The following is a 25,836-nucleotide window of genomic DNA, read 5'->3' as shown; positions in this document are numbered from 1 at the left end:
CATGGATGAGTATAGGGAGAAAAGAAATCATAGTAACTCTCTACTGAGCAAAACTGGACAAAAACAATGTATAATTTGAGGAGAAAGTAACAGAGAGGTTTTGCCTTTGTTGCTCCAGGCCTTGTGTAGAGAGCAGGGAGACATTCAACCAAACACACAGAAGAGAAACCCCCTCACAAGTGGACAGTCAATCAGGGCATGTGATATCTCAGGAAACAACAGGCCACTCTGCCTGGTTCCTAGGCAACACCTCCACCCCACCCTGCTCGTTGAATTTTACACTAACAGAAATAATTAACGAGGGGTTAATTAACTGATTCAGTAAAATGTTGTTCTAAATTAAATGTACATAAAAATACCTGTAAGTTGCAGTCCTTAATCTTTTCTAATAAATTCATTTAAATATACTATAAAACGGTGTGTACATATGCAGATAAATATTCACATGAATCAATCACACATTTTCCTATTTCTGTTCAATAAAACCATTGGTCGTTATTGCATTACCTCAAGAAACTTTATTTATGTCAAGATTGAAATTCCTGACATAATCACTCTCAAATCACAAGTTCTGTGCATCTCTTGTGTCTACCACATTTCACTGAAGTCTTATGGGAAACTAGAATTGGCAAAAACTGCCAGCTTAAATATAACGGTTTGCTGGGCTGCTCTGTAATATACAACAAATGTCTCCATAATATCCTGTCACCCCAAATATAAATTGACTTGGAATGTATCCAATTCACTTCTATATAATAAGCTTCTTTAGCACCCCAGGTGATCTAGTAGCTTGAATATGATTGGAAAGGGTGTGATTTCATGGTATAGTCCATATTCTACAGGAGACAGATGTTATTGGGTTGTTGGGGGGGTTATTTTATTATTAATATGTATTTTGTGGTTGTATATTCTGATTTTATCCTGAGAACTGCAAGTAAAGGGCGGTATACAAATTTAATAAATAAGTTAAGTAAGTAAGTAAGTATTGTGGCTTGTATTTAACTCTAAGGCCACATTCACACCCTACATTTAAAGTGGTATACCACTTTAAACCATCATGGCTTCCCCCAAAGACTCTTTGGAGCTGTAGTTTGTTAAGGGTGCCAAGAGTTGTTAAGAGGCCCTATTTATTAATTGCATTTATATCCCACCTTTCCTTCCAAGGAGCTCAAGGTGGTGTACATAGTTCCCCCTCACCCCATTTTATCCCCACAACAACCCGAGGTAGATGAGGTTGAGAGACAGTGACTGGTTCAAGGCATCCAGTGAACGGCTGAGGGGGGATTTGAACCCCAGTCCAGCATTCTAACCACTGCACAACACTGTTTCTCTCTTCCCTGCTCAGAGCTACAATTCCCAGAGTGGTTTAACAATCAATCCCTCTTCACAGGGAACTCTGAAAATTGTAGCTCTGTGAGGGGAATCTGGACCTCCTTACAACCCTCAGCTCCCTTAATGAACGGCAGCTCCCAGAATTCTTTGGGAGAAGAAGCCATGACGGTTTAAAATGGCATCATAGCACTTTAAAAGTGAATGTGGCCTAAGCTCTACTACTGAAATTCATGCACCTCAATTAGTTATGTCCATTAATTTCAGTGGCCTACTATACGTATGGCTTACGCAGATATATATACCCTGTATATCTGCATTGTTGTAACCTGTCCTGGGATCTTGTGATAAAGGGTGGGTAATTGACAACAACAACAACAACAACAACAACAACAACAACAACAACAACAACAACAACAACGTGAAGTTGCCAGCTCTGTCTCTCCTCATCAGACAATATTCAACTCACTTTGTCTGGACTCTTTCTCCTGCACTGTGATGCTATACACAGCTGACAGGTCAGTTCCCCCTCGATTCCTTATCTGCAACCTCAAACTTTCATTTGTCTTCACCACATGAGGACACTGAAGCTCTATCTCCTCTGGGGGTGCCACCACCGTGACGTTGGTCTGTGCGGATGTCAACCGGCCACCGACAAAGATGGCAACCGTGACACTGTACTGCCCAGGTGACGTGTACTGGTGGAGGGCAGTTGTCTTGGTGGTGTTCAGAAGGCCTGTGTGGTCCCCAAAGTCCCACTGAAAGGTGTCAATGGGAATTGGGGCCCAGACGCTGAAAGCTACCCCTTGGTAAGGGGCAAAAGGAGCGTCAGGCCCCACCAAGGAAATGGGCAGCTGTGCTGGGAAGACACTCGGAATGAGGGCAGGGCCGCCACACACAGGCCCGGCGGGAGGCACGTCACAAAATGGCAAGCAGTCCGAGGAAGAGTTTGGTTCGAGAGCGATGCCACACAGGCAGTGCGCCTCATGGCTGAAGCCCGCGTAGTCCTGCCCTCCAGCAAAGCAAAAAGCACCGCATGTCTCTTCCGTCAGGTTCTGAGGGAGGGTGGAGGTGAATCGGACAATGGAATCGGCCACACCTGTGTTGTTGTCTGTCAGGCAGGCAATGTAGTCAGCTCCTGCAAAAATGGCGGAGGGGTGGAGAGAGAGGACAAAACAAATGAGGTCTCACATAAATACAGAATTCCAAATTATAGTTCTTAAGTCATTAGGCCAGAGGCAGGGAACCTCCAGCCTAGCGGCTCAATGCGGCCCTTCAGGCTTTTCTATCAGGCCCTCAGAACTCTCACAGGCGACATGCCTTAAGATGCACCCCTCACCAGCCCCAATCTGTAGCCTCCTCAGCTGCTTTGCCTGGCTGGAACGTTCTCTCAACTGTCAACAATGAGCTGCCCTGTCTGTGTGGCACCCGCTATCTTGTACATGGTTTGGATTTATTTTTTAAAATTTACTTTCTGAGCAAGCAGTTTATGGGTTGGGGCTAATGTCAGTCCTAGTCTAGGCAGACTATGAAAATAATGGGTGTGAATTAGGTCTACTAATTTCAGTGGGTTGACTCTGAATAAAAAGTTAGTTGAATACAACCCCATGGATTTTCTAAGTAAAACAAATACATAATCCTCACTTCCCTATATGGTAAATATTCCCACTTTTGCTGGTTCAAAAAAAAAAAAAATTGGAAGAGGCCTGATAAGCTGATTTTCTTATCTCAATGCAGCACAATGGAACTTCATAAAATGGGACTAAAAGGCATCTATTTTTGTAACGTCCTTCGGAGACAGGCCAGACTTGCATACCAGACTGGTACATTCCCTTTCTTGAACCAACATGCTTATGTCTCCCGTTATAAAAAGAAAACCTTGAATTGGTCTGACTTTATCAATCCACCATTATTTATTTATTTCCCAGCTTTCATCCTAAATTCCCAGTGTGGGTTACAGTATTAAAAACAACTTTCAACTATAATGCCCACCCTCCCATCCATAGCAAACAGAGGAGAGGCGCCTTTCCCCCCATTGATGGGGTGGCTGATATAAGTCACGCTTGCACGACATTGTGGGCCCTGTCTCTTTCTTTCCTTTCCCCAACCCCTGATGTGGCCGCCATTTTGTCTTCTGCCACACCCTACAGCAGCCATTTTGTGACTGGCGGCGCTCACTCAACATTCTGAATGTGCCCATCGGCCCAAATAAATGTCGGCATCTCCTGTCCTAGCCTCACCGCAAGTAACGTCGCTGAACGACACGTTGAAGAGCGGGACGTTTGCCACCTCGGGAGGCTGAGCGCATCTCGTTTCCGACCGACGCGCAACCTTCACTCTTCTCTCTTCCACCCAGCGGGGGAGCCAGGCGAGGCGGCAGTCGCAAAGGAACGGGTTCAGGCTTAAGTTTCTGAAAGCAGGCAGAGGAGTGAGATGAAAGGCACATTCTCCTGAGAAGCAAAAGCCAGCCTTTAAAAAAAAATATTTTCCTACCAATAACCGCTGTTACTTATAAAGCAGAATGCAGGATTCCCGCCTCCTGCCCCCCCCCCAAATTTATAAGTGCCTTGCAATTTCACATTGGATGGGTTGCTGCAGGATTTCTCTAAGGAAGAGAACACAATGTCTCCATTAGGTTTCCAAAGGATTATGACAAAGTCTGTCAAAAGCTATGGCACGTTAATGGCAAGCCCTCAGAAATGTCAGAGCTCAAGAAACAATGGGAAATTTCTTTGCTGCTGTGAACCTACTTTCTGCAACGCTACACACCAAAGATTAGTGGGAAGGAAACGTGGGGGTGTAATTTAGAGATTAACTTTCATGGGTCCCTGCAGCTGCTGCCAACAAAGGTGGCACTAGAACAGCGTTGCCATATTTCAAAAAAACCAAGAAACCACCAAAAGTTGTTGACGTATGGCAGCCCTACACTAGAAGTGCTGTAGTGGTGTCAGACCCGGGAGATCAGGGTTCAAATCGCCTTTCAGTCATGAAGCTCACTAGGTGACCTTGGGCCAATCACTGCCTCTCAGCCTGACCTACCTCACAGGGTTGTTGTGAGGATTAAATTGTGAGGGAGAGAACTATGAGTTTCACCTTGACTTCCTTGAGGGGCGGGCATGAAATATGGACTATAAATGCAATAAACCCACTGCACTATTACATCAGAAAAAGGAGAAAAAGAAACAATACTCTCTTGAAAAGATGTGGAAGTTTAGAATGCTCAGACTTACATTTCACTTAAATTAAATAAATTATCAAATATTCCATCTTGTAATGAAGAAATCTTGTTGTTGCTTATATCTCTGCAGTCAGGGAGAGACAAAGAACAATATTATCTTGAGTATTATCTTGAGAACAAAAAGGCTTCATTTTCTTGCCCAGACCCCCACATCCCGCCCCATATCAGCTGGAATGAAACAAGAGAGAAAGGAACCAGAGTCCTTGCTAATTTAGCAACAGCCTAAATAGGTTTAAACTACATGTTACGTCATATTTTAGAGATGCGTGTTTAGCACTACCCTCCTTAATTTCCAGAAAAAAATAAGGATTAGGAATGTGATACGTGGAGAGAAGGGACTTTAATAACACTTTCCCGCACTCCTTGCAATGTCATTTTCCTGCCACAGGTCCACCATCTGGCAAGTTCCCTTTTTCCAGGTGGTTTGTGGCAGGAATATGGCACAGGGAGGAAATGGTTAAAGCCTCTGGAGGTTTTTTGGTGGGCGAGGGGAGAAAGGAAAGTGGCAGGAGAGAGAAAATGGTGAGAACTAATTAGGCCTTTTAAAAAGCAAGTTTAATGTCATATGTTGTTTGGACCTTAAATCCCACTTTTTCATATAAGCCCTTAGAGCTGGTCTCCGTCTGAGCTGACACTGGCTTTCAGCCCAGAGTGGGATGCCAGCCTTGGTGTCTTTTCAGACCAAGGTACCCTGAGTATGAAACTGCAGCTAATTGTCTTTGGCTACCTTGGCCTTCTCCTTAAACCACCTCTCCTTTCCTGCACCAGGAGCCAACAGGCCCCAAGATGCGCCAAAAATGTCCGTCCACCCAACCGACCACTTAGGGCTGACAGCCCATCCGACACTGTTCTCCTTTTTCCCTTTTCAAGAAGGATAATATTGTTCAATGAATAGAGGGCAAAGGCTTTGGCTCGCTAGGGTAACGACGTTCTGAGGAAACCAGGGAACCAGAGCGGCTCAAATCACAGCCCATTTTGCTTTTTAAAAACCTCATTCTGCGGTAGGGATGCAGGGCTGTGTGAGAGAGAAATTCATTTGCACTTCCCAAATCAACATGCGAAACAGTGCACAGAAATCCTTCAGTTTGCTCTTCTCTGAATTTTGTGATGCGGTTATCTAACCAGAAACTGAGTTTTTAACAATGTATTTCCCCCCCCTTTTGCCTCTGGTCCTGCTCATCACTGGCATCCGGCCCCTAAGACAGCTGCCCACGAGGAAATGTGGCCCTCAGGCTCTGCTCCATGCTAAAATAAGTCAATATTCTGCATTAATGAATTCTTCACTAAGAAAAGAATGAAATCTGTGCTTTGTACAGATCATGCAAAGGTGTCCAGCTCCTTCTCCTGCAGAATAGCCACTGAACAACATGAACCTTGTTTCCCTCCCTTGATCTTAGCCCAAAGTGTCTCTATACTTTTGACCTCAATGTCACAGCATTTAGAGATTTCTTTTAAAATTTAAAGCAGGGATTCCGCACACGATGAATGCAGCACTCGCTCACTCCTAGGGATGGGCAAATCTGTCAGTTCTCGTTCCATCAGTTTCTCATTTCCCCAGTCTTAAATTCATGTCTTCACATTTCCAGATCAGTTGGTGATTTTTTTTTTCAACCCTCGTGAAAATTATCGTCTTTCTGTGAATTTCTTCCTAATACACATATTTTTGCATGCAGCCTGATGTCACATTTTTGCAAAATGATTTCCCCTACTGTGATTCCTTTTCGTAACTTATTTTCAACAACGTGTGGCTTTTTCTGCGCACATTTTTGTGCACATCACTTGGCTGACATTGCAACGTTCGGAGAAGTCAAATTTTGAAGGGCGGCTGTGTTTCGGTTCACTTATTGTGTTGGAATGTGCCAATTAAACATGTTCGCCTTTAAATGTGAACTTAATCCCTGCTCAGTCCCACCTTTCTTACGTGCAGGGTGTCAACGGTGGGATCACAGAATACACACAGGCCTGGGTGACAGGAGGCTTGCCAAATACCAAAAAAGGGAAGGCAATTTTAAATGCTGCAAGATTTTAAAGGATGTAACGAGACACTCACAATTTTGTCAGGGAAGTCAGCTGTGCAAATGCCTCGACGTTTAAAACACTGATTTTGTTACTGGAAAGATTCCTAGAGAGAGAGAGAGAATGAGAATAGAGCTTGTTATCGTTCACATTTTATTTTGTCTTTGTTCCATCATCCTGGCTTCAAAAGTGCTTGTCTGTCTCCCCACTTCATTCCAGACTGAGACAAAAAGCTGTTTTTTGGCATGTGAAAACAGAGGGATCCGCTTAGCCAAAGACAACACCTTTCAGCTATAAGCCACTCACAATTCCTAAAGCTGGATTATCCATTGTAGGAAAATGAGGCCATATATGAACAAAAATAGCCCAAAATATTTCAACAGTAAAATACATTCAGGTGGAATTGGCAAAGGACCAATTGTTGTTTTAAAAAATGTATTGCATTAAGAATGTAGTACATTTTATTTAAAAAATTGTAAACCTTAGTAAGTTTATTTTTATTAATCTTCATGTGCTAAAAACATTTATCACTAAAAGAAAGATATTAGATAGAAGCCTGCATGCGCATGAAATCAAACGAACTCACCAATGATATTCATATAAATAGCCACTTATAAAACGTCAATAAATATTAAATATTTTATACTTCATAAGTCTGCTTATAAATTTTTCATTATTAAATTAAATATTAAATGTGATAACATGAATCTCCTCCATCTGTTATTCCAGATGTTATTCCAACTCCTTTCTTAAATATATATTGCCCTACTAATCTCCACCCTTCCAATTCTCCTCTATAACCCCCTGATTATTTAGTGTAATTTTGAATTTAAGAATTGACATTTGTTCCCAGATTTTCACCATTCGCTCATTTTAACCTGGCTTACTGTTTTCCTTCCCGTGTTTTAGCATGCATAATCATTGCGAAGGTCGAGATAAAAATAAAAATCAAGCTCAGATATTGTATGTGTATTCTTGGGTTGTTCCAACCATTTAAGAAACCATTTTGCAAATCAAAATCCATTTTAAAATCCATGTAACGTTATACCCAGGTGAATACAGTGGTATCTCGGGTTACATACGCTTCAGGTTACAGACTCCGCTAACCCAGAAATAGTACCTCGGGTTAAGAACTTTGCTTCAGGATGAGAACAGAAATTGTGCTCCGGTGGCGCGGCAGCAGCAGGAGGCCCCATTAGCTAAAGTGGTGCTTCAGGTTAATAACAGTTTCAGGTTAAGGACGGACCTACGGAACGAATTAAGTACTGTACTTAACCCAAGGTACCACTGTAATGAATCTGGAGCAAGCACTTTTAAGATTTAACACAGATGTTACAGTTGACATGAAGGGGAACCTCTGGTCACACTCTTTTTCTAACCTTCTCTGTCACATCCAAATGGGAACTTTCATACCTGGAGGTGATGCAAAGTCCCATTCTGGATGCAAAAATGAGACTTTGTGCTTCCTGTTCCTCTCTTCCCTCCTATGTAAAATCTGAGATACATGTCTTGTTCCAAAACGAGAAAAAAGCGCACATATATATATATATATATATATTTAAAGCTCCCCCCCCCCCCCTTGAGCAGTTCCCCTTGTGGATCTCTTGCCTTAGCTTTCAATGGGAGAACTGAGGCATGTTCTGGCAACTTCTCAGCTGGTTTACTGCAATATATTGATTGTGGGTCTGCAACTGAGACCCAGGTGCAATTACATTGCATCAATTCTAAAACCGAAGTATTAGGTACTCGTTTGCTTTGGAACTCAATTCAAGGTGCTGGTGCTCAGCTTTAAAACTATGCGGTAGGATAGAAACTGTCTGTTTGGATCACACCATTTCCTCTTCATTCCATTTCCTCCAATGAAGCACACTGGCTCTTATGGGTGCTTAGAACAGGGATGAGCTCTTCCCAACTCCACTGACCTCTTAACTTTTCTCACACCACCAGTATCTGTCAATATTCTGCTTGTGTGACACATTCCTCACCCACCCACCCGCACCAGACAGAATCTCGGGAACATTCTGTGACATCAGACCGACTCTGCCAGTGACTGTGGGAGAATTCGCTAGCAACAGGCTAGGAAGGGTTTGGAGGGCCTTTTCAAAAATCCCAGCTTTCATTTCAGACTTAATTTAAACCCAATCAAGTGGCTAAAACAAAACAGGATTTGTTTGAAAAGGGATTTTTTCAGCTGGCCAAACCACAGTTCCCAAACGCAATTCCCCCTCCTCCCCAAGCTAGAAGACGACGATAAAAAAAACAAAACTGAAAGTATTATTATTATTATTATTCTCCTCCTCTGAAGTCAAGTTATAACTTTGGGATAAATGAAGTCTTTCAAAAGAGACTTTTTAGCTAAGATGCAGGCAGGATAGGTCTGAAATATTCAATGGATTTGACGTCTTCTTTGAAAGGTTTGGGAAAGGGGTGTATTTCCTTTCCTTTGTTCCCTCTTCATTTTCTTTCATTTTTTTGCCTTCAGCTTAACAGCACATTAAAAAGAGAACTGCCAACACATACATTTTACAAAACTCTTTAATTTAATGCATGCAAATTAAAGCTCACAAAGATGCTTGCAGCTCCCCAACCCCCCCCCCCCCGCCCTCATTTCCTGATGGCAGAGGAGTGCTCAGGAGCAACCGTGCAAAATCCTTGGCGCCCGCAAAGGAGCTCTTCTCATTTGACACTGAGGATCATTTCTGCCTACTCCCACTCACAAGGCTGGAGACCAAGAACACCAGATTTGCTCTGAAGGATCAATACCACAGCAGCTCTGCTCAAGACTGGCTGGCCCCTCTCCACTTGGTACGGACGCAGTTGTTTTTATAGCTCAAACACCATTTTCCTTGGCTCTTCGCTGCGTACATCTAGTCCCAAACTGCTTAGGAGGGTTTTCCACCTTCTGTCCCAAATACCCAAACGATGTGCAGTGAAAATTCAGATTCTGCAAAGGCTTCTTTTGCAAAACGTCATTCTGCCCGGCCATTTGTTTGTCAAAGAGTGCTCGGTTTTTAAAAATAAGAGGCGCTGAAGATCAGAACCAACTGACAGCCCTTTTGTCTTAGCACAGATTTTTAAAGCATTCATTTAAATATAAAGGTAAGGTACCAATTTAACTTTTTACTAATCGAAGGCAGCAAACAACTAAAAGGAACAGTCAGAAAACAGTTGAAGAGCCATGCAGGAACAAAGGGATTCTGCGCATGTTCAAAGACACTCTCTACTCTGTTATTATTTGACACAGGCTCCAGCAAACTCCAGAAAGAAGCTCTGGAGCAAAGACCTCATAAATCCTCGCTTAAACTGCAGGTGTTGCCTCTCTGGATAAGGAACACAATTGCTTACCTATTCTTCAAACACACTCAATATTAAGTTAAATTAAAACGGGGGGGGGGGGGGGATTGAAATTAGGCAACCTACTTCTATTTGAGAAATGCTGGAACTCTGGCCTGTTACAGGGTTGTTGAAAGCAACTATTGAGACAACTTCCTGAACTTGGCACCCTCCATATGTCTTTGAACTACAGCTCCCATCAGTCCCAACCAGCGCAGCACAGTTTTTATGGCTGGGGCTGATGGCAGCTGTAGTCCAAGACATCTGGAGGACACCAAGATGGGGAAGGCTGAGGACTCAGCTATCTTGGCAAAGAAAAATAGCTTTATATACATTGTTTATGCATTCTAACACTGTGACACCAGATGGTGCTGTGGAGTTCCGTTTTTGCTAACCCGATTTCTCATACAAAGTTTGAACGTGTTTAACTGAAACACTTCTTTGATGTGTCTAAATCCAGCCTGAGTTAATCCTTGTCAATGACCACACACCTGGCTGCATCAGGCCAGTAAGAGGTTTAGGGTGGGATATTTAGAAAATTGGCTGTTTCCCCTTACTCCTTTTCCTCTTAAGTCACAAATTACTAACTTAGGTTTGTGGGGGCAAGCAGGCTGATAAGAATTTGTGTGGGCTACTTGGGACCTGGTTTGCAGAGCAGACCTTCACACTGGTAAGCATCCTGTGGGGTCTCTCACCTGGGGCAGCACCATGTCTGCTCGAAAGGTCTCCCATATTTGGTTTTAAAAGCAAAACAAAACCTCCCTGCATGTGGAAGAGCAGCTCAGGGGAAAAGCTAGTCTCCCTGAGATGCTAGCTTTCAATGGGGAAGGAGGGCTTTCTTTTTAATGTGTGTGTGTGGGGGGGGAGCAACTGGTCCTGCCATTCTGCCCCCCCCCCCCCCCCCGCATTTCAAAAGTGCTTTTTCTGACGGGCCCTCGTTTAAGCTGCGGCAGAGTTGTTTTCCTTGTGACGGCTGCCTTCTCATTCCTTTCTGCGCTGCTGCTCTGCTACCTCCCAGCCTCAAAGAGCTGTTATCATGAAGCTGTCACATTAGAATATACTGGAGGCCAAATGCCGCCCCCGCCCCCAGCCGCTCAGCAGCCCCCTAGAGTCATGTGAGTGCAATACTGGAGGTTTGCCATTTCAGTTGCTACTCTTAACTAAACAGCAAAATTGTTCTCCGGTTTCAAATACCACCACCATCACCACGAGCCCCCTGAGTGATGGGCAAAATCTGTCCATTTCAGTTTCTCATTTTTCCAGTCTTAAATTTGCTTCCGTTCCATTTCTGCACAAGATTGCTTTTTTAAAAAAACAACAACACACACACACACACAAATCCATTAGGCTTTTTGAGAGCATTTCTCTCCAACATGTGCATTGTTGTATGCAAAACACACACACGTATGTTGCAATGAGACAATGGAGTGTGCCTCCGGAGGTGGTCAAATCACTGGAGAATCACACCGCCTGCTGTGGCTGCAGAGACTGGTAAGTCATTACTGTTGCTTTCTGCGTTGTTGTTTTCTGCGTTAGCAGCACTGAAGTGACCTCCCCGAGGCCCAAGCTTGGGCAGTGTGTATGGAGGTTTTGGGCTACCCATATGACAAGGACACCCCCGCCCCCTGGTCTAGCTGATGTGGTCTGAAGAACAGCAGAGCAATACATTTGGCACCAGCTTAGGGACTCCACTCCAGATTTGTGTAGGGTTTACTCCTTAGCCCTTTCTTCTCCTGAAGATACCCTGCAACGCTGCTGGGGTTTAGGACCAGTGTTTTCCTTCTCCCAGATGGGCTTCCTTTCCAAGTTGATGAGCCCCATCTGCCCCTCACTTCCCTCTACAGCATGTACAAAAACTGCCTTCTTGACCGCTGGACCCACTATTGGTCTCGTCTGCTCAATCTGCTGGAGCCTATCTTCGCATGCAGAGAAAGCCCCCACCACACTGAGGGTATGAGACTCATCAGCTACCCTCACCTGGTTTAGCCTGCCAGTCAAAGCCGTTTCCTGGGGTGTGGCGGCTATAACATGCTGACAGCTTCTAGGAGCCACAGCTCGGAGCTAAGTGCAGGGGGGGGGGGAACCAAAGGTGGACAAACTACACCAGAAGGAGCATGTGTCCTCCACCAGAGGTAACAACCCTCCCCTAACACCCCAGAGGAGTGTCAACCCCTTTAAAATAAATGAATGAAATGACAATAGGCTCCCGAGAGCCCACAGCACCCAGTTGCCAAGGAGAAACATGGCAGCTCTTGCATTTATTTATTTCTCAAGGCCCACGGACACTTCTGTGGCATCACAGCACATGATTTGGAAATTACTGGAAATTGGGAGTTGAGTCCCTTCCAACACTACAACTCTTGTGGCCTACCCCCACAACACCTACTCACTATGGGTCCTACTAAAGCAAACAGTCTAATTGGTCAACGTCTAATAGATATCGAGCATCAGAACAACCTGGCCACTATAAGGGAATTCTGCCCCTGGTATGTTCATTTTCCACCTCTCCATTTTGACTCTCTGGCCCCATATCTGCACAAACTTATTACCCCAAAATACAGACATGATTTTAGACTTGCAAGACTGGATGTTTTGCCATCTGCGGTACTTGAGGGTCGATTCCAAAAGATCCTGCCTGAGAAATGTCTTTGCCCCTGTGGAGATGGTAGTACCGAAACAGTGGCACACGTCCTCCTGTCTTGTACTCTCTACAAAGACTTGAGGAACGAGAGCATCACCCCACTCGTACTAACCATCCCAGGGCGCTCAACCACTGCCACAATGTCCTTTCTTCTATCAGATCAAAATGAGCAGATAACAGCAAAGGTTGCTAGGTTCATAGCAGGGGCAATCAGAATAAGGGCCACTAACTGACGGCTGATTCAGAACTTTAAATTGTGCTCTTACATCAGATTTCCTTTTCTGTGTATACTGTAATGTTTTACTGTAGCTATAGTTAAAGGTAAAGGGACCCCTGACCATTAGGTCTAGTTGTGACCGACTCTGGGGTTGCGGCGCTCATCTCACTTTACTGGTCGAGGGAGCCAGTGTACAGCTTCCGAGTCATGTGGCCAGCATGACTAAGCCGCTTCTGGCGAACCAGAGCAGGGCACGGAAATGCCGTTTACCTTCCCGCCGGAGCGGCACCTATTTATCTACTTGCACTTTGACATGCTTTCGAACTGCTAGGTTGGCAGGAGCAGGGACCGAGCAACGGGAGCTCACCCCGTCGCAGGGATTCGAACCGCCAACCTTCTGACAGGCAAGCCCTAGGCTCTGTGGTTTAACCCACAGCACCACCCGCGTCCCTTATTGTAGCTATGGTCACTGGCTAATGCAGATAAAGTTTTATCTTATCTTATCTTATCTTATCTTATCTTATCTTATCTTATCTACAATTCTGTGATTTTATACCATTCTCTGACTGATAATGCCTTGAATGGAACTTGGAGAGGATAGGCTTTGCCACTGTATCGCTCCCCTCTGGATGGAGCAGAGGGATTCCGGTGCAGATGTAAACTCCAGATGTAAACTCCAGGCTTGACAACAGCAAAGTAGCAAGCCCCTGCGCCTGCTGCGCCCTGAAGGTGCGACGCATGGCCTTGCCTTTGATGTAATCTGCATCATGCATGCACCTCCTCTGGGGTGGCACAAGGGGCTGCTGTTGAGACCCGTCCAAAGAACACATCATGTGAAACAGGCAACTGTTCCTTTGCCAAGTGTGATGTCATGTTCCCATTATGTCATCCGTAGGCCCGCTCTGCCTTTGTTTCTCCGGGAAAAGAAGTAAAAAATAAGGGGGAAGGGGGAAAGAAGAAGAAAAAGAGACTGGCTTCAGATTCCTCCTCTCCTGGACCTTCTGGCAAACGGCATCCAGCCAGAGCCGTAATGGGAAAAGCATCAAGGAAAGGCATCTGCCCAGATTCAGGCGGGAGGAAATAGGCAGCGATTCGCTGCAGCAGATGGTGCAAGCTTAGAAGAAGCACAATTGCAAACCAGGACAGGAGTAGAGAAACAGCAAACGGGGTACCAGTAGCGCAGCAGTCTGGGGTCATGGGGGGACAAAGACCCATTACTATTTCTGCAGCAGGGCCCTGCAGAGTCCCTGTCTCTAGTGTCCTAGAGCCTCCCAGTTAACATGAAAGGGAACTTTTTCAACCCGTTACCCCTGAGGATGTGGACAGGCTGCTTGGACGCGTGAAACCAACCACCTGTCTCCTTGATCCTTGCCCATCCTGGCTAATAAAAGCAAGCTGGGAAGGGCTGGGCAATAGGCTCTGCAGGGTGCTGAATGCTTCCCTCTGTGAGGGAGCATTCTCAGACCCACTGAAAGACTCAGTCATTAAACCGCTTCTTAAAAAAACATCTTCAGACCTGGCCAGTATGGCCAACTATCGTCCAGTCTCAAATCTTCCATTCTTGGACAAGGTGATTGAGCGGGTGGTTGCCGAACAACTCCAGGCACGCACAATTCAAAGTGTTGGTGCTGACCTTTAAAGCCCTAAACGGCCTCGGCCCAGTATACCTGATTGAGTGTCTCCACCCCCATCGTTCTGCCCGGACACTGAAGTCCAGTGCCAAGGACCTTCTGGCGGTTCCCTCGCTGTGAGAAGCAAAGCTACAGGGAACCAGGCAGAGGGCCTTCTCGGTAGTGGCACCCACCCTTGGAACGCCCTCCCATCAGATGTCAAAGAGATAAACAACTGCCTGACATTTAGAAGACATCTGAAGGCAGCCCTGTTTAGGGAAGTTTTTAATGTGTGACATTTTATTGTATTTTTAATCTTTGTTGGAAGCTGCCCAGAGTGGCTGGGGAAACCCAGCCAGATGGGAGGGGTACAAATAATAAATTAAGCCACTCTTATTTCAAGTCACTCTGAAATAAGATATCAGAGCACTCCAAATAATTTGCCCATGTACATGAGAAGTCAACACATGCAAAGTCAACACATGGGAGATCTGAATTGATCATTGCAATGCATCCCTGAATATACACTAATATTATAATTATACAATACTAATAATCTTTGAATAATCTCCAAAGGCTGTGAGGAAGCATGGCTGGGACAATCATGAAGGGACCCTGCACTTTTGAATTTGCCAGGACACTACAGTGGAAAATACTGATCTAAGGGTCATCTATCTTTTAGTGTGGCAGCAGCTTTGGAACTCCCTGCCTATGGACATCAGGCAAGGTGCCTTCACTGTACTCTTTTCAGTGCCTGCTAAAAACATTTTTGTTTAGGCCCATGTAGAATGTTTTAATATGTTTCTAATTTATTGCTGATTTTTAAAAAAATGTTTTCAATAGTTGTTTTAACTGCTTTTACTGATAGATTTATTGTTGTATTCTCTTTGTAAACAGTTTTGCAAGGTTCCTTTTTTAAAAAAAACACTCAAGCATTGTATAAATTTTATGAAACAAGCAAACAAATGTCTAATGTTATTTCAGGACCATCAGAAACCTCTGGATTTTCTCTCCAGAGACTAGAAGACTCCAAATTTGCAGCACACCTATGATGTGCTGTGTGGTTGTTGCATTCTCAGTTGTGGCAAACAAAGCCATTTGAAAAAGTATTGGTGACAGGAAGGATATAGGAAGCTCATTTACACTGAGTCAGGTCCTTGGTCCATCTTGCTCTGTAATGTTGACACTGGCTGGCAGTAGGTCTCCAGGGTTTTAGACAGGGAGCCTTTTCCTAGCCCTACCTGGAGATACCAGGGACTGAACCGGAGACATTCGGCATGCAAAGCAGATGCTCTGCTACTGAGCACCTATAATAGTGGCTTGCTTGAGGCTATCGAGTGTCTTGGTGAAAATTAAACCCTGCAGCTTCCTGCCTCTCGAGCCACAAATCTAAACCCAGAGTGCCAATTTGCATGTGCTCCTTCTGCAGCAGTCTGAAAACATTGTGGAAGTCATCTTCCAAAGCCCACTATTGGAAAGGAAATCAGGGTGGGGGAAGCTTCTTTGACCATTTGGAATAAAGAAGGGAACAAAATCACCGCAGGGAGATTCCCCCCCAGTCTCCATCCTGTGGTCCAGATTCTGCCTGACTCTTCCGCCTCTCAGCCAGGTTTATTATATTGAGTCATGATGCAAAGGAGGTTAATTTTAGAAGGATGATGGGTTTTGGAAGCTGGAAGGGATCCCCTAGAGAAAACTATACACTGAAATCTTGCTGTTTGCTTTCTCAGTATCAGCTGAACGTAGTGGACAAATGCTCCCATCAGCAACTTTCAGGCCTCAGAAAAGTTTCAGGTCAGCATCTAAGTACATGCTGGAAAATGGCCTTCCTTGGCCAAAACAGAAGGAGAAGAACCAACAGGATAAACTGCAGATCAGCCTCCTTGAAATCTAATGGGAGTTGTAGTTCAGCAACATCTGGCAGGTCAAAGGTTCCCCAGACATTGGAACATAAGAAGCTGTCTTAATATTGCCAGACCATTGGTCCATCTAGCTCAGTAGTGTCTACACTGACTGGTAGCTGCTCTCTAGAGTTTCAGACAGGGGTCCCTCCTAACCTTACCTGGAGATGCCACTGAGGACTGAGCCTCAGACCTTCTGCACACAAAGTAGATGCTTTACCAATGAGCTATGGTCCTTCCCCTACCCAGAGGAAATCTCCTTCTGCAGAGACCGGAAGGAAGAGTGTTTTAAGGTAATTTCCTCTTGCATCTTTTTAATTAAAAGCCTTGGAGCAGTGTGGGGCTGGGACCCAGAAGCTAAGCCTTACAAAACAATAACTGCTTTAAAAAAATGTATTGATCTCCCTCTTTAGCAGTTGTTGTTGTTTAGTCATTTAGTCATGTCCGACTCTTCGTGACCCCATGGACCAGAGCACGCCAGGCACTCCTGTCTTCCACTGCCTCCAGCAGTTTGGTCAAACTCATGCTGGTAACTTCGAGAACACTGTCCAACCATCTCGTCCTCTGTCATCCCCTTCTCCTTGTGCCCTCCATCTTTCCCAACATCAGGGTCTTTTCCAGGGAGTCTTCTCTTCTCATGAGGTGGCCAAAGTATTGGAGCCTCAGCTTCAAGATCTGTCCTTCCAGTGAGCACTCAGGGCTGATTTCCTTAAGAATGGAGAGGTTTCATCTTCTTGCATTCCATGGGACTCTCAAGAGTCTCCTCCAGCACCATAATTCAAAAGCATCAACTGTTCGGCAATCAGCCTTCTTTCTGGTCCAGCTCTCACTTCCATACATCACTACTGGGAAAACCATAGCTTTAACTATACAGACCTTTGTCAGCAAGGTGATGTCTCTGCTTTTTAAGATGCTGTTAGCAGTCATAGAACTGCTGAAATCATAGAGTTGGAAGGGACTCTGAGGATCATCTCATTCAACCTCATATCCAGCTGTCCCATATGGGGATCAAACCTGTAACCGTGGTGCTATCAGCACCACACTCTAATCAACTAAGCTATCCAGATGCTGACCCCACCAGGACCGCTTTTCAACAGATCAATTTCAAAGAATGCTCTTTAGAAGCAAAACAGTGCGGCTTTATCAGGACTCCAGAGCAGACCAAAGCAGCAACGAAGTGCATAAGGTTCTACTTGGTGGCTCAGAATGCAATGGCAGGTCACTCACCTAAAGTTAAGAGACCTGTGTGAGACAATGAATACTTTGCTCAGGATGAGCCACCTGGGAAGCGGAAGCTGAGGTGGAAGGGGAAGGCAAGGGGAGAGACTCCATCAGGCAAGGCCTCTTTCCACCTGCCTTGCCCTACCCTCTAGTCTCTGCTTCTCAATGTGTATTGTATTGTTTTATGTACTGTGGCTTGCCGTTGTTTTATTGATTATACTTTAGATATTATTTATTGTAACTGTTGAGTGGATTTCTGTTTAACTTTTATAAGTTGGTATTATTATTTTATACTATTCTAATGATTGTTGAATGTTACTTTTTTGATGTAGGTTGCCTAAAGTTATGTTTTATTATCACATTTTTGTATTGCATTAGATTGTTATAAGATGTACATTTGTTGTTTCTTCAGCTTGTAAACCGCCTTGAGTATTGTAAGATAGAAAGACGGTATACAAATTAAAAATGATGATGATGATTGCACTGCCCAGCTGCAGCAAATAACAAAGGATGATGGAAAAGGGAGCATCGTTCATTTTGTCAGTTAGTCAGAAGGGAATAAATGGTGCATCTTCACAAATCCCACATGTGGCGATGTTCTAAAGGCCAGAACAATCCACCTGCCCTTTGGTCCAAAGAACTGGGAATCTGACCAGGGAAAAGGAATTAGTAAGTGACAGAATAGAAATTGGACACCTCTTCTGTGCAAAAGAAAACCACCTGTCTTGGTTCCTAAGCCACTCGCCTTAATACGTGGCAGAGTCTGGACCACTGTAATGCAGGAATCACAGCTAAAGAATCCCCATCAGATGCCCACCCAACCTCTCTTGGAATGCCTCCAAAGAAGCAGAGTCCAGCATCTTCCAAGGTAATCAATTCCAATGTTGAACAGCTCTTACCTTCAGAAAGCTATTCCTAATGTTTTGGTCAGAATATCCTTTCTTGTCATTTGAATCCATTGGTTTGGGTCGTATCCTCTGGAACAGCTGAAAACAAGCTTGAATATGGCCTAAGGCTGTGTACACAACATATATTTAAAGAGCCTATTTTATTGTTTTTATTATTGCTTGTTAGCCGCCCCGAGCCTGGCCTTGGCTGGGGAGGGCGGGGTATAAATAAAAATTATTATTATTATTACCCACCCAGAACCCTGGGAGCTACAATTCTCAGTAAACTACAGTTCCCAGGATTCCGGGTGGGCAGGCGCTTTAAGTACATGTTGTGTAGTGCACACAAGCTCTAGACAAAACCTTCCTCTGGTTGTCTTAACTCATTTTTGCAATGTCTACCTCCTCCTGATCCTGGCCAGCTGTTCTCCAGCACCTTCAAGAGAGGCAAATCTGTCCTTTTAATCTTTCCCCCTTAAAGGAATTATGTCTCTCACTGCGTAAAAGTCTAACCGCATTACCAATCGTTAACAGCCGGCGAGCGGCTGGGAAGGGGGGGTGTCCCTCCCTGAGGCCGCCCCAATGCGCCTGCCTCTGTTACTCCAAGGGTGCAGGGAGATAAGAGACAAGGGAGAGGGTTGCAGATATCGAAAGAGCTTTTGCAGGCCATTTCCAGAGCAGGCCCTGGGCACGTGAGGTGGGCGTCCCCTCCCCTATTTCCCCCCTTCTCCCCCCTGGTTTGTTTGTGATCCTGTAAACCCAAGGCCGTCCAGTGCACGTTGTTGCGTCGTTCCCCACGCCGTCCCAGCAGGGCTGCTGTGCTCGAGCGGATTGGCTCCCCCGCTCTCCAAAGGAAACATCTGCACATTCCAGACACATTTTGTAACGGGAGTGAAACCCATCCTTGAAGTGAAATTTTACAGCCGCCATAGCGCACAGTAACGAGGGCTGGCAGGAGGGAACGGAAAAGTCATGTTTAAAATATTATTCCAAGGGAGGCGGCTGCCAGGGCCTCAAATTAATCATTAGAATATGTCTTTGGATGGGGGGGGGGAGAGGAGGTGGGGGGGGGGAGAAGAAGAGGCGTTATGTAACGTTTCTGTCCCCCTCCAGATTACAGAATGGCCTCCTTTCGCCGGCCGACCCACCCACCGCCTCCAAGTGCAGAATTGCGAAGGCGGCCTTGTTGACAGGGCTGAGAGCCTCTCCTACGAGACGGTGGGCACAGCAGAAAGGGAAAGAAAGAGGAGGCAGGCAGGCAGGCCCTCTGCGGTTAACCAGGGCATCATTTCGCGCTTCAGAGAAGTGGGCTTCTGAGGGCCGAATGAGATGGAACCATGACACCATAGTTATGCTATGGCACTCACACCACAGCTGTGCTTCCAAGGAACTGGCAGTACAGTGGTACCTCGGGTTACATACGCTTCAGGTTACATACGCTTCAGGTTACAGACTCGCTAACCCAGAAATAGTACCTCGGGTTAAGAACTTTGCTTCAGGATGAGAACAGAAATCGTGCTCCGGCAGCACAGCGGCAGCAGTGGGAGGCCCCATTAGCTAAAGTGGTGCTTCAGGTTAGGAACAGTTTCAGGTTAAGAACGGACCTCCGGAACGAATTAAGTACTTAACCCGAGGTACCACTGTACTGCCTCTGATGTGGCGCTGCCATTCTGAATGGTTAGCAGTTCTGACAGCTAGGGATGATGGGAGCTGTAACAACAACAACAACAACAACAACAACAACAACAACAACAACAACAACAACTAATATATTTACACCCCAACGTCTTGAGATAGGCTGGACAAAGGCCTGGGAGAACAGGGTCCCCACTCAGCCACAAAGCTCAGTGGGTGACCTTGCGCCAGTTGCCATCTAACAGCCTAACCTACCCCACAGGGTTGTTGTGAGGATTAAAGACAGAGGACAGAGTATGCTGCCTTGAGCTCCGTGAAGGAAACCATATGAATAATTCTTAAACATTAAATAATTATATACTGCGACACACTTATGTATTTAAACCAGTGGTCCCCCCCCCCCCTCAAGAAAATTGGGATTCATTGTTGCAGATTTGAATTTTATTGCGTTATTACCTTGCTTAGTGAGTGGTACAAACCGTTGTTTTGAATAATGCTTTTCATAGGGTAGGGGGCACAAAGTGCACATTGGAAAGGATGGCTGCATATCCCCCCCCCCCCGCCCCGGAAATGCAAATTACGTAGATTTGTAAACTCACTGGAATTACTCCCCCCCCCCCCGCCTAATGTGATTTCCTCTCTACCCCCACCTTCCAGAAAAAGAAAAATTCTACACTCAGTCAGTTCATTTTCTTTGTGAAGAAAAGCTGGTGGCTATGATCTTCAGAAGCTCTGCATATTTGCAGGTGTCGTTCTGAAGCCATTTGGCATAATTTATCCTGCTTTTCCTTATTACAAGGGGCCAGGTCAAGGTATTGAACCCCTTCCTCCAAGGGTTCTCACCCTGGCTCATTGTGTCTTTGCCCACAAAAGGATACCTGTAGCCGTGAGTGCTAGAACCTGGCTTTGCCTTTTCAAACGAGAGCCAAGATTATTGTTCCATTGTTGCTCCATTTCCCCCAGGTTACTTTTAAGCACGCTGTCTTAGAAATGTGAATAATTAAGTGGCATATAAATATCATAAATGAATAAATAGGAGTGGGGATCCTGTCAACATGCAACACTCCTGCTCAAAGATTGGCACCGGTTAAACCATTTCCATTCCTTTATAAACAGTTTGTTATCTTGATTTCTTATTCTTCCAGTAAGTTGAATATTTACAGATAAATTGTAAACAGATAAAAACATTAGCAGGATTGTTGTAGTAGCCGGCAGTTTTATAAGAGTATATATTTACAGTAGATAATTAAATGAGCAAGTTAAATGAATTTGGATATGGAGAAGACATTAAAAAATAAATTTAAGGAACCGCAGAAAGAGGGGGAAGTCAGTCAGATTTTGAAAGGTTAAATTGATTGTAAAATTAATGAAATGTATACACTTGAAAAGTATAAATAAAAACTTAAAAAACAAAAACAAAGATCTGCACTGGTTGCCAATTTGATACTGGGCCAAGTCCAAGTTTGAGCCCTTAAAAACTTGGGACCAGCTGCGGAATCACCTTACTCCAAAGATACCCTTTCAGTCACTTCAACCTGCTGAACTGTTACAGGTGCTCTGCATTTGTAAGAACTTGATCTTTCTGTGTAGCAGCTTCTGCCCTTTGGAACTCCCTGCCTATTGATACCAGGCAGGCAACTTCACTGTATCCTTTTCAGAGCCTGCTAAAAACAGTTTTGTTTTTGAAGTTGATGGACTATGCAGAATTAGATAAACTAACAGGAAGGATTCAAAACCTGCGGGATCAGAGATTCTTAGAGGACTGGAGTAAATATATGAACTATTTGAAAGGTAATTGTGATGAACAGATTACGCTAGTAGGACTGCAAGAAGTTCTGTGAGGTGGAGTATTCGAAATATTACAAGAAAGACTATGAAAAGAATTACAGATAGGTAGCCGTGTTGGTCTGCCACAGTCAAAACAAAAAAAATTCCTTCCAGTAGCACCTTAAAGACCAACTAAGTTAGTTCTTGGTATGAGCTTTCGTGTGCATGCACACGAAATCTGAAGAAGTGTGCATCTGAAGAAGTGTGTATCTGAAGAAGTGTGCATGCACACGAAAGCTCATACTAAGAACTAACTTAGTTGGTCTTTAATGTGCTACTGGAAGCAATTTTTTTTGTTATGAAAAGAATTATTAGTTAAGGACATTTAAATGCAATATAAAAATTAAGAAATGCAGAATAAGTGATAAAGAATGGAAAATCATCAGAGGTGTTGACGGAAGTCTAAAACATTGTATAAGATGAGAAGATATGTTGTATGACTGTTGGAATTGATATATTAAAAAATCAATAAAAATGTATATATATATTAAAAAAACAGTTTTGTTTAGGCAAGCCTGCCCAGACATGTAGAATGTTGACATGGGTTTTCATAGAATTGTAGAGCTGGGAGGGACCTCCAAGGGCCATCTAGTCCGACCCTCTTCAATGCAGGAATCTGTCCCCCCCCTTTTAATCTGATTTATAGCTTATTGTTAATTTTAAAGAATTTTTGGAATGTTGTAAAATCTTGTTTCACGTTATGTTAAAGAGATAAACTCTGTTTATAACTTTTTTTATTAAAAAAAAAAAACCTCAATGGGATTGATCTGGAGAGAGTGGCGTATTCTGCCGAAATAAACATCTGCTGCAGATCCCTTCAAGTTTTCTTTTTTTCGTGAGCTCAATCAGACTCCAGTGTGAGCCTCCCTAGTCTGCGAGGCAGAGCCGAAAGCAGCCTGCTTCTGGTATTAATAATCTATGCGGTTAGGTGGCTCCTTCTGAGCAACAGAATGTCCTCGAGAAAAAAGCAGGCAGAACATTTCAGCCTCAAGAATAGGACAATATGCACTGGGGACCCTGAACGATGCATATGGCGGATGGGGTGGGGCGGGGGAAGACAAGGGCTTTGGGGTGAGTGACATTTTCAGCAAGATCACATGGTAAAAAGTCCTTCCCTTTCAGGTTGGAAATGGAGGGGAACCACTGATCTTTCTGCTGCTCTCACATGCTGAAGAAAATAAAGATTCTCTCTGTATGTCGAAAGCCAGGGCTAGCACACATCTTAGGGTTACATTTCCAGTGTCTGTTCCAGAAGAAAAGCCCCCAGCCCCAGCACAACTCCTAACCCTAGAAGGGCAGGAAGGTGTGCCAACGGGCAGTTCAACAAAGACATTTGGGAAGTTCAAAAATCCAAGCCGTGCAAAAAGTTGCATTCTGTTAAAGGTAAAGGGACCCCTGACCGTTAGGTCCAGTCGCGGACGACTCATCTCGCTTTACTGGCCGAGGGAGCTGGTGTACAGCTTCTGGATTGTGTGGCTAGTATGACTAAGCCGCTTCTGGTGAACCAGAGCAGCACACGGAAACGCCATTTACCTTCCCACCTATTTATCTACTTGCACTTTGACGTGCTTTCAAACTGGTAGGTTGGCAGGAGCAGGGACTGAGCAACGGGAGCTCACCCCGTTGCGGGGATTCGAACTGCCAAACTTCTGATCAACAAGCCCTAGGCTCTGTGGTTTAACCCACAGCGCCACCCGCGTTAGGTGATGTTAAAAATTCAAAAAAGGGGCTGGGAAAAGTAAATTAAGTAGTCCATGCTCCCCTGATCAAGCCCACCTAATTCTCCTCCGCTTCTGCATTAATATGGTCAAATATTAATCCTTTAGAGGATATCCTCCTGCTATAGGGAGGCTTCAAATGCCGTGAAATGCGTTGATCGATGGAATTGCTGGACCTCTCAGGAGTGAACATCGATCACTGGTACCAAACTGTATGGGAAATAGCCCTACTAGAAAAGCTAACCAACAAACTGAAATTGACGTGGGGACAAACAAAAGAGGATGCCTTCACCCCAGTGTTGCTTCCCTTCATCACATAGCTTTTTTAAAGGCAGAAGAGGGCTGTACACTCATGAGCAACCTTCTCCGCCTGTGGTGCCTTCCATATGCCTTGGACTACAACTCCCATCAGCCCCAGTCAGCACAATCATGTTTTAGATTAGAACATAACTCCCAGACAGTCCCAGACAGCACTGCCATGCTGGCTGGGCTGATGGGAGTTGTAGTTCAAAACCTTTGGAGGGCACCAGGTTGAAGAAGGTTGCTCATGTGTAACCAAGACAAAGAAGACTAAAGGTAATAATAATAATAATAATAATAATAATAATAATAATAATAATAATAGTTTGACTACAGGGTTTAAGTAGGAGTTGAGCAATTTCTGCTTCTCTCTTTCGGCTCTCAGTCTGTTGCTCTGGACATCTTCAGATGTAGGCAGAAAAGAGCCAAGATTTTTGAACTTGATCTGCCTGGGAAAACTCCCCGTCCACAAACCCCGCCGACTCTGAGCTGCTGATAAGCACACGCTGACGAATGTTCACACAACTACCCAGGGACTGGGCGGGCTGCGGAACACAGGTGTTTCCAAAAATCTTTGACAGGCCCTATGAAAACAGGATCTGTCTGTTGATCTGCGTGTGCGGAGACGCACAGAAAAGAGCCACAGCAACACCAGCTTCCACTTCACCTGCCAGGTGCTCTCCCTGTTCCCCTGCCTTTGGCCCGCCACCTGCCTCAATGGAGACCTAAGTCCGTCCTCTCCAGCGAAAACAAAACAAAACGGACAGCAGGAGACTCGTCTGGGCAGGCTACTGCTTGGCTTCTGTGCTGCTTTCAGGGAAGGTTGCGGGGCTGTCTCTTCCTACTTAGCGCTGAATAAAAGGGCTTATGCTGAGCTCCCAGAGGTGGACAGGGCTGGGATGCAAGCCAAGAGCAGCCACCTGTGGAGGGAAGCATTGCGGAAGCGCCAAGAAGCACTGAACACTTCTCTTCTCTGCCTGAAGCTTAAGAACACAGGAAGTTGCAGGACACCAAGTCGGAATGCCCTTGCTCAGTGTTGTCAACACTGGCTGGCAGCCTCTCTCTGGTGTTTCAGGCAGGGATCCTTCCCCATCCCTACATGGAGATGTCTTCAGGGATTGAACCTGGGGCTTTCTGAGTGCAAAGCAGGGGCTCTGATCCGGAGCTATGGACCACCCCACAAGAGGTCAGGAACAGAGTTGGAGTATACTAGGCAGGCACCAAGGGATCAGAATACGATCGTCAGACTATTGGTTCATCTAGCTCTGCATCATCTACACCAGTAGTTCCCAAAGTAGGCAGTACTGCCCCTTGCAGTGGGTGAAATACTTGCTGGTCACTGGTCACTAAGAGGCAAGGGGGCAGGAAGTGCCAATGACTTTGGGGGCAGGAAGTGCCATCAGACTTTGAGAAGCTGGGATGAGCAGCTCAAATTCATCCGTACTGTTGAATTAATAAAACAAACTGGATTTGGAATAAATATGCAAAACTGTTACTGTTTGGAATTTTATTGTGTTGTTCTCTTCCTTAGTGGGTTGTGCAAACCACACTCTTCTGAATAATGCTTTTTATAGGGTAGGGGGATGAGTTTATGGAACCAAGGGAGAGGGGACCCCAAAAAGTTTGGGGAACACTGATCTACACTGACTGAAAGCTGCTGTCAGGAGCTGGAGTCAAGCGTAGGTCAGCAATCAAAGAAAAGCATGGTGTCAGTGAAGTTGACTTTTTATTCAAGGAACCCAAACAGTGCAGGCCTACCTAGTGCAGCAACAGTGCAGCAACTTTTCCCAATAGGTTTTGCTCCAACAAGGCAGTTGAGAGGACTGGAGGTCCCCCGTCTTCCCACCACTTCCTAAGGCTCCTTCTCTCCGTGGTCTTACCCAAGTCGTCAAAAACTACATCTTTATTCCTCTACGTGTTCTGGGAGACCAAAGGGGAAGGGAGCTAATCGCAGCAGGAGGGG

The 25,836-nt window shown here is 44.9% G+C and overlaps 1 protein-coding gene across 2 annotated transcripts in view; it reads right to left on the bottom strand.

Moving 5' to 3' along the window:
- The window catches only part of PKD1 (polycystin 1, transient receptor potential channel interacting), a 113,554-nt gene that overhangs the window by 65,942 nt on the left and 21,776 nt on the right, over positions 1-25,836 (bottom strand). For both annotated transcript variants that reach the window (XM_077919182.1, XM_028706964.2), the window contains exons 2-5: positions 6,618-6,689; positions 4,560-4,631; positions 3,570-3,739; positions 1,799-2,467 (exon numbers count right to left, since the gene is read on the bottom strand). In XM_077919182.1, the coding sequence (XP_077775308.1) occupies positions 1,799-2,467; positions 3,570-3,739; positions 4,560-4,631; positions 6,618-6,689 (983 nt within the window). The remainder of the gene's footprint in view (positions 1-1,798; positions 2,468-3,569; positions 3,740-4,559; positions 4,632-6,617; positions 6,690-25,836) is intronic.

This window comes from Podarcis muralis, chromosome 14, assembly GCF_964188315.1.
Source record: "Podarcis muralis chromosome 14, rPodMur119.hap1.1, whole genome shotgun sequence".
In the NCBI taxonomy this organism is placed as follows: Eukaryota; Metazoa; Chordata; class Lepidosauria; order Squamata; family Lacertidae; genus Podarcis; species Podarcis muralis.
This window is presented reverse-complemented; position numbering and strand designations above follow the sequence as displayed.